The 6,976-nt window shown below is 41.3% G+C and overlaps 1 protein-coding gene across 1 annotated transcript in view; it reads left to right on the forward strand.

Annotated features, from left to right (window-relative positions):
- Positions 1 to 6,976, forward strand: part of LOC107570014 (steroidogenic factor 1-like) — a 25,643-nt gene that overhangs the window by 5,619 nt on the left and 13,048 nt on the right. Inside the window, exons 5-7 of the mRNA XM_016256209.1 lie at positions 522 to 680; positions 4,437 to 4,556; positions 4,659 to 4,803. Coding sequence (XP_016111695.1) covers positions 522 to 680; positions 4,437 to 4,556; positions 4,659 to 4,803 — 424 coding nt within the window. The remainder of the gene's footprint in view (positions 1 to 521; positions 681 to 4,436; positions 4,557 to 4,658; positions 4,804 to 6,976) is intronic.

Consider the following 6,976-nt stretch of genomic DNA (forward strand, 5'->3'; position numbering starts at 1 on the left):
ACAGCACGAAGTTGAAGTATTTCCTCAGCGACCAGCACGGATCAAACTTAACCCCTGATTTGTAGTCGTGTCCTCTTTTGGAAGGCCAAACAAAGTAGTTTCGCTTTCACAACGAAACACACAGCGACTCTGCGACATGGCGGCGACGGCAACAGCAAGAATAAAAGTTACGCCTTCTTTCTTTGCGTGAACATTTGGGCGGCGTTATGCAAATCTTCCCACATAGTGACGTAGACATGTGGGGGCGTGTTAGAACGAGCCGTTTTAGGTAGGCGTGGCTGACTCTTAACTTTTATAAAGAATATCTCTTTGGATTTGAGACTTTAGTCTTTGCAACTTTACAGATCTTCTTTATGCACCAAGAGCTTGTAACACTCCAAAGAGAAAGGAAAAATTGAAATCGCATCATATGACCCCTTTAAGTTAAAAACAGAGCAAAGGTATTTAATGTCACACACCATTATTATACATTGACTTCTCAATTTGACTTGGCTGCTCTGTGTTTCGTTTCATGTTTCCAGGTGAGAGGGAAGATCAGTGCATACCTTCACCAGGAGCAAAGCGGCAAAGGGAAGCTGGACAAACCGTGGCCGTCCAGCCTGTTGTGTGTCATGGCAGATCAGATATTGTTCTCAATAGTCGAGTGGGCAAGAAGCTGTGTCTTCTTCAAGGAACTAAAGGTACAGCTCTGAGATAAGACAAAGTGCATGTGTGTGTGTTTATACATGTAGACACACCTCTGATCATCCAAATGATTCTCTGCAGTGTTTTGTCTAATACTATTTTGGAGAAAGTCTGCTATTTTGTCGCCAAACCACGTATCTTACTGAAAGATAACATTTAGGCACGCCAAGACATTCAGATATTGTGAATGTTTTGTTGCAGCATGTTTGTCAAGCAGTTTCAAAAGTAGGATTACATTTAATGTTTAGATTGTAGTGGTATCACTGATATGTGTCGAAGTCCAAATTCTTGCTCAGTTTCCAAAAAGTTTTGGATGGATGCTAACATCCTGTGAGGAATTTTGGCAAAAAGGCATCAGATGTGAATTCGGAATCTGGAATTTGGACACTCAGTTGCTATATTCACATTAGGGAGCGTTGTAAATCACAAAAGCTTTGTTGTTGCTGTGATTCCCAAACAGATACAGTGTTGACATACATAGAATTTGCCCTCTCCAAGCTCTCACCTCTATAAATGTCTTAATCATCGGTCTCGATTCATATTCTGTCGAAAAATAACTGCATGTTCCAATGAATTCAAGCAAATAATGTAGAATTTCAAACTTTGGTTTTGCACATTCACACCTGCATGACCGTTCCATTCTGCAGCCATGGCAGCTAGCGTTCTGCGATTGCTAGCATCAGAGCTGGAAAACGCATGCCAGCGACTGACTCCTGCAGACACAACACTTTCAGAAACAATTACATTCCGTACAGCAATAGCTCAGCAATTGTTCCAGACTGCTGAAAGGTATCGCGCGATGTGGAAAATGTGCATTTGGTTTGAAAAGCACTTTAATAAACTCAATTCAGTGCATGTTTGTGTACATACTAGGGAGGGTTTGTATCCACAACTGCGAGATAGGTAAAGTTTCCGGGGCTCGAGGCTGTGGGTTAGATGTGGATATACGGTTTGAGTAATATTGTCTTGGCTGCGGTTGATATATGTAGTGCTACGCTTCTATTAGGGCTTTACTGTCGCCCACTGTGCGTAATACTGACACAACGTGGCCTTCAAAACGCTGCGTACAGTATACGGACAGAGGATTAGTGGGGGAGGAAGACGAGAGGCCGATGAAGGACGAGAGTTGAGAAGGTGCCAGACATCATAATTTGGTGCTCATAAATACAGTGCATTGGATGTGCGCTCGACGGCTGCTCGTCACAAGGACTCTCTCAGTGCATACCTTCACCAGGAGCAAAGCGGCAAAGGGAAGCTGGACAAACCGTGGCCGTCCAGCCTGTTGTGTGTCATGGCAGATCAGATATTGTTCTCAATAGTCGAGTGGGCAAGAAGCTGTGTCTTCTTCAAGGAACTAAAGGTACAGCTCTGAGATAAGACAAAGTGCATGTGTGTGTGTTTATACATGTAGACACACCTCTGATCATCCAAATGATTCTCTGCAGTGTTTTGTCTAATACTATTTTGGAGAAAGTCTGCTATTTTGTCGCCAAACCACGTATCTTACTGAAAGATAACATTTAGGCACGCCAAGACATTCAGATATTGTGAATGTTTTGTTGCAGCATGTTTGTCAAGCAGTTTCAAAAGTAGGATTACATTTAATGTTTAGATTGTAGTGGTATCACTGATATGTGTCGAAGTCCAAATTCTTGCTCAGTTTCCAAAAAGTTTTGGATGGATGCTAACATCCTGTGAGGAATTTTGGCAAAAAGGCATCAGATGTGAATTCGGAATCTGGAATTTGGACACTCAGTTGCTATATTCACATTAGGGAGCGTTGTAAATCACAAAAGCTTTGTTGTTGCTGTGATTCCCAAACAGATACAGTGTTGACATACATAGAATTTGCCCTCTCCAAGCTCTCACCTCTATAAATGTCTTAATCATCGGTCTCGATTCATATTCTGTCGAAAAATAACTGCATGTTCCAATGAATTCAAGCAAATAATGTAGAATTTCAAACTTTGGTTTTGCACATTCACACCTGCATGACCGTTCCATTCTGCAGCCATGACAGCTAGCGTTCTGCGATTGCTAGCATAAAATGTGTCAGAGCTGGAAAACGCATGCCAGCGACTGACTCCTGCAGACACAACACTTTCAGAAACAATTACATTCCGTACAGCAATAGCTCAGCAATTGTTCCAGACTGCTGAAAGGTATCGCGCGATGTGGAAAATGTGCATTTGGTTTGAAAAGCACTTTAATAAACTCAATTCAGTGCATGTTTGTGTACATACTAGGGAGGGTTTGTATCCACAACTGCGAGATAGGTAAAGTTTCCGGGGCTCGAGGCTGTGGGTTAGATGTGGATATACAGTTTGAGTAATATTGTCTTGGCTGCGGTTGATATATGTAGTGCTACGCTTCTATTAGGGCTTTACTGTCGCCCACTGTGCGTAATACTGACACAACGTGGCCTTCAAAACGCTGCGTACAGTATACGGACAGAGGATTAGTGGGGGAGGAAGACGAGAGGCCGATGAAGGACGAGAGTTGAGAAGGTGCCAGACATCATAATTTGGTGCTCATAAATACAGTGCATTGGATGTGCGCTCGACGGCTGCTCGTCACAAGGACTCTCATTCCCGCGATTTATGTTCTAGCTGTTCATCTGTATACAAGGGTTGCATTTCTTTGGGTTTTAGACTCAGAGATGACATGCTCGTGTACTACGATTTGAGTACAACCGCCTGAATGTCTCACATTTATTGTTGTTTAGGTCTTTTGAGACGTTTTATTCTTTAGAGGAGAATTGTTGGCAAGGCTTTGAAATATTGGTCACTACATATTTTGTAATAGCTTTTGATTTTCACAAAAAGTAGTAAATATCCTGTTTGCAGCTATTTGATATAGTCTGTATACAGTTTCGATATATACAGTCTGTATTCAGTTATAGGCAAGCTCTGAGATCTCAAATCAAACCATTCACTCAGCTCTATTTACAATCCTTGTTTCATTCCAAACCTGACTTTCTTTCTTCTGTGGAACTCAAAAGAAGATCTTTTGAAACATATCTCTGTTTTTTTGTCCATACAGTGAAAGTCAAAGGTCTCCAATGATGGGGTTGGACTCCTTGATCTTCACTGTATGGACAGAAACACTTTTTCAAAATATCTTCTTTTGTGTTCAACTGTTTTTTCCATACAGTGGAAGTCAGTGGAGTCCAAAACAACATTGGACCCTGTGTATTTTAGTATTATTTCTATGCTATTATTGTATTTATTAACGTAAAATCTCATTACATTATAATCTCATATAGAATTTTTACTTGAGTAATTTTGTTAGTTTTGGTAATTGTGTTACATGGTTTTATTACATGCTTCATTTTTGTTAGGTTTTTTTCTTCTTAAATATTTATATTTTATTTACATTTCAGTTATAGTCCACCATTGTGACTCGCATACTATTTCCTACTCCTCTATCGCAAGACTCAAGTTTAACTTTAGGTTTTTCATCTAATATTATTTTTTTCAGCTTTATTTCAATTAACAAAAACAATAGTTTTAGTATATAATTTAACAACACTGAACCCATTAAAATTCATTGTATGGACAAAAAAAGACAGGCTTTTGTGTTCCACAGATAAAAGAACGTCATGTGGGTTTGGGATGACATGATGGTGAATGAATGATGACAGAATTTCTGAATGAACTATCGCCTTAAATTACAATATTATGCAAAAAATAAATCAGTATCATGGCCTGATACTGTAAGCATGTAATGACTCTTAATTTCTCCTGATTTAGGTAGGAGATCAGATGCGACTGCTGCATAACTCCTGGAGTGAGCTGCTGCTTCTCGATCATATCTGCAGACAGGTGCATCATGGGAGAGACAACAGTCTGCTACTCATTACAGGACAGGAGGTGAGTGTTTCCAACCATCATCATTACGGGAAAGCATCACTGTTTGCAGAAAAGCAGCAGATGTTAGTAGAGAGAGTGTAGTGAAGGTGCTGTGTGCTGTAGGTGGATCTGTCGGCCATGTCTGACGCAGGACCTCCTCTGGCCAGTATGGTGCAGAGAGGACAGGAGCTGGCCAGGAGACTGCAGCTGCTGCAGGTGGACAGAAGAGAGATGGCCTGTCTGAAATTCCTCATCCTCTTCAACCCCAGTGAGTACGACTGCATCCCTATTCACACCACTTTTAAGTACATACATCAGCAGCATCCACAACTGAACGGAACAAAAAGCGTTGAACTTGAAATTTGTTTATGCGCGAGTGCACTTGCTAAATGAAAGCGGATTGTATAAAATGTATATTAAAAAAAAAGAAAAACGTTTATTAACGAGCTGCAGTTTTATTACATCACGCGCTGGCACACATGCAGTATATTAACGCCACAGGTCATCAATAAGGTGCAGATTTGGTCCTCAATTTGTGTTTCCAACACACTTTTTTCACTTTCATCACGCGCTCAAACTCATCAAAAGTCAACAAGTTCAACAAGCAACAACGATTTATCCAAGTGACCGCTGCAGAACGCACGCGAGAGAGAGACGAGGTAGCGCAGATCGTGCGTCTTATAAGTGAGTGGTAGGGATGGGCGATACCCCTTATTTTGTTTTCGATACGATACCAATATTTTTCAAGGCAGTATCGTCGATATCGATACCGATTCGATACTTCTGCACTAAACTTTTAAATTATGAAATTTATGAAATTATTAAATTACTAAGAGTAAAATGGGTAATGAAAACCACTTAACTTTATGTTTAAAATGCATTTTAACCCGTTTAATCCCAAATTTTTCCCAGACATGAAAATATCCAAATGATGCGTCATTAGTAACACTTTGAAATAATCAGTAATTTATTTATTTATTTTTTTTTGCAAAAGTGTGTGAAAAATTTTATTTTATGGTCGGTCACAATTGTATACTGAATTAACATATTTCTGCAGTCTTACAAATTGTTATATATCTTAGCCCAGCTATTTTAAACTGTTTGATCACATTCTAGGGTTACCTTATACAACATTGATAGGAATACTGAGATCAAATACAAAAAAATACAACCATCAACGCATTTCTAAATTGTTACTTTTTTGTAACATATATCATCACATTTTTATATTAGTGCTACCAGTATTACAACATTAATATTCTAACTTATTTGTAACATTTGAACTGTTTTAGTGCAATATTTTGTACTGCCATTAGGGACTGCATAAAATGCAACCTTTACATGATCAATATTATCTTTCAACGTTCGATTTAAATAACTGTAATTGCACAAACTATGTAGGCTACAATTTCAATTTGTTTATTGTGAAATAACTCAAACATTTATGTTTTTTTTTTCTGTCCTCTGATAAGCATTGTTCAGGGCTGCCGTTCCCAAAAGCTTTAATGCTTTCTTATGATACTTTTGGGAAACGCAGCCCTGTTTGAATGCACTGTCAGCAGTGAGTGAATGATCTCTGTGATTGATAGGTTTATTCTTGCAACATTTGCGTGTGTTCAGATGAGCAGGAAAATAGTTCTATCCTACACAATCACTCGCTAACAAAGGTTCCCTCTCAGTCGGTCACTCTCGACGTCACGTCGGAGGACCGACGAATTGGGATCTCGCTTAGAGGGACCAATCTACTTCGAGTGTAAACTAAACGAGCCAATGCACATTGGCATGCGATTATTGCATCCAGCTGCTGCTGATCACAGCGTGAGTATAAGTAGGCAGCAGGTGCAGCGCATATTCAGGCTTTTCGCTTCGGAGCCGAGCGGTTCTATCGTTCTGCTCCTGACCTCTGCAGTTGTGATAAACTACAGTCAAGCACGCTCTTCGGTGGGCTCTCGTGCTGGTGGTACGGCGCTTCAGCGGTGGTGGTTTCCCGTGTCGAGTGGGCTGCACACGGCAGGCTGCACTACCCCTGTGTGTGTTGCAGACGGCCATCTCCCCTGTGCGCTTCGGCACACTAAAAGAGCAAATTCCATACTAAAAGAGCTTCACGGGTGGAACGTCTTTTTAAAGACGCGTCTTTTTAAAGATGTCATACCATCCGTGCGTTTCTGGGTGCGGTCGTTACCTGGCGCCGGGTGATGGTCACGATCGCTGCCTCTCGTGCCTGGGCATGAAGCACGCTGAGGTGGCTTTCGTGGATGCCTCATGCTCCCATTGCGGGGGCATGACCATCTCGGAGTTGCGGACCAGACTCCGTTACCTGCAAGGGGGCGGAGTGCCCGTGCCACTGCCTAGATCTGGGGTTCCCTCTGGCAGCAGCCGGGGGCGTCCTTTTTCTAGCAGGGGGCGGACTGGTCTTACGGTCACGGTGAGGAATCCCCCTC

The sequence above is a fragment of the Sinocyclocheilus grahami genome, unplaced genomic scaffold, assembly GCF_001515645.1.
Source record: "Sinocyclocheilus grahami isolate Dianchi unplaced genomic scaffold, SAMN03320097.WGS_v1.1 scaffold1403.1, whole genome shotgun sequence".
In the NCBI taxonomy this organism is placed as follows: Eukaryota; Metazoa; Chordata; class Actinopteri; order Cypriniformes; family Cyprinidae; genus Sinocyclocheilus; species Sinocyclocheilus grahami.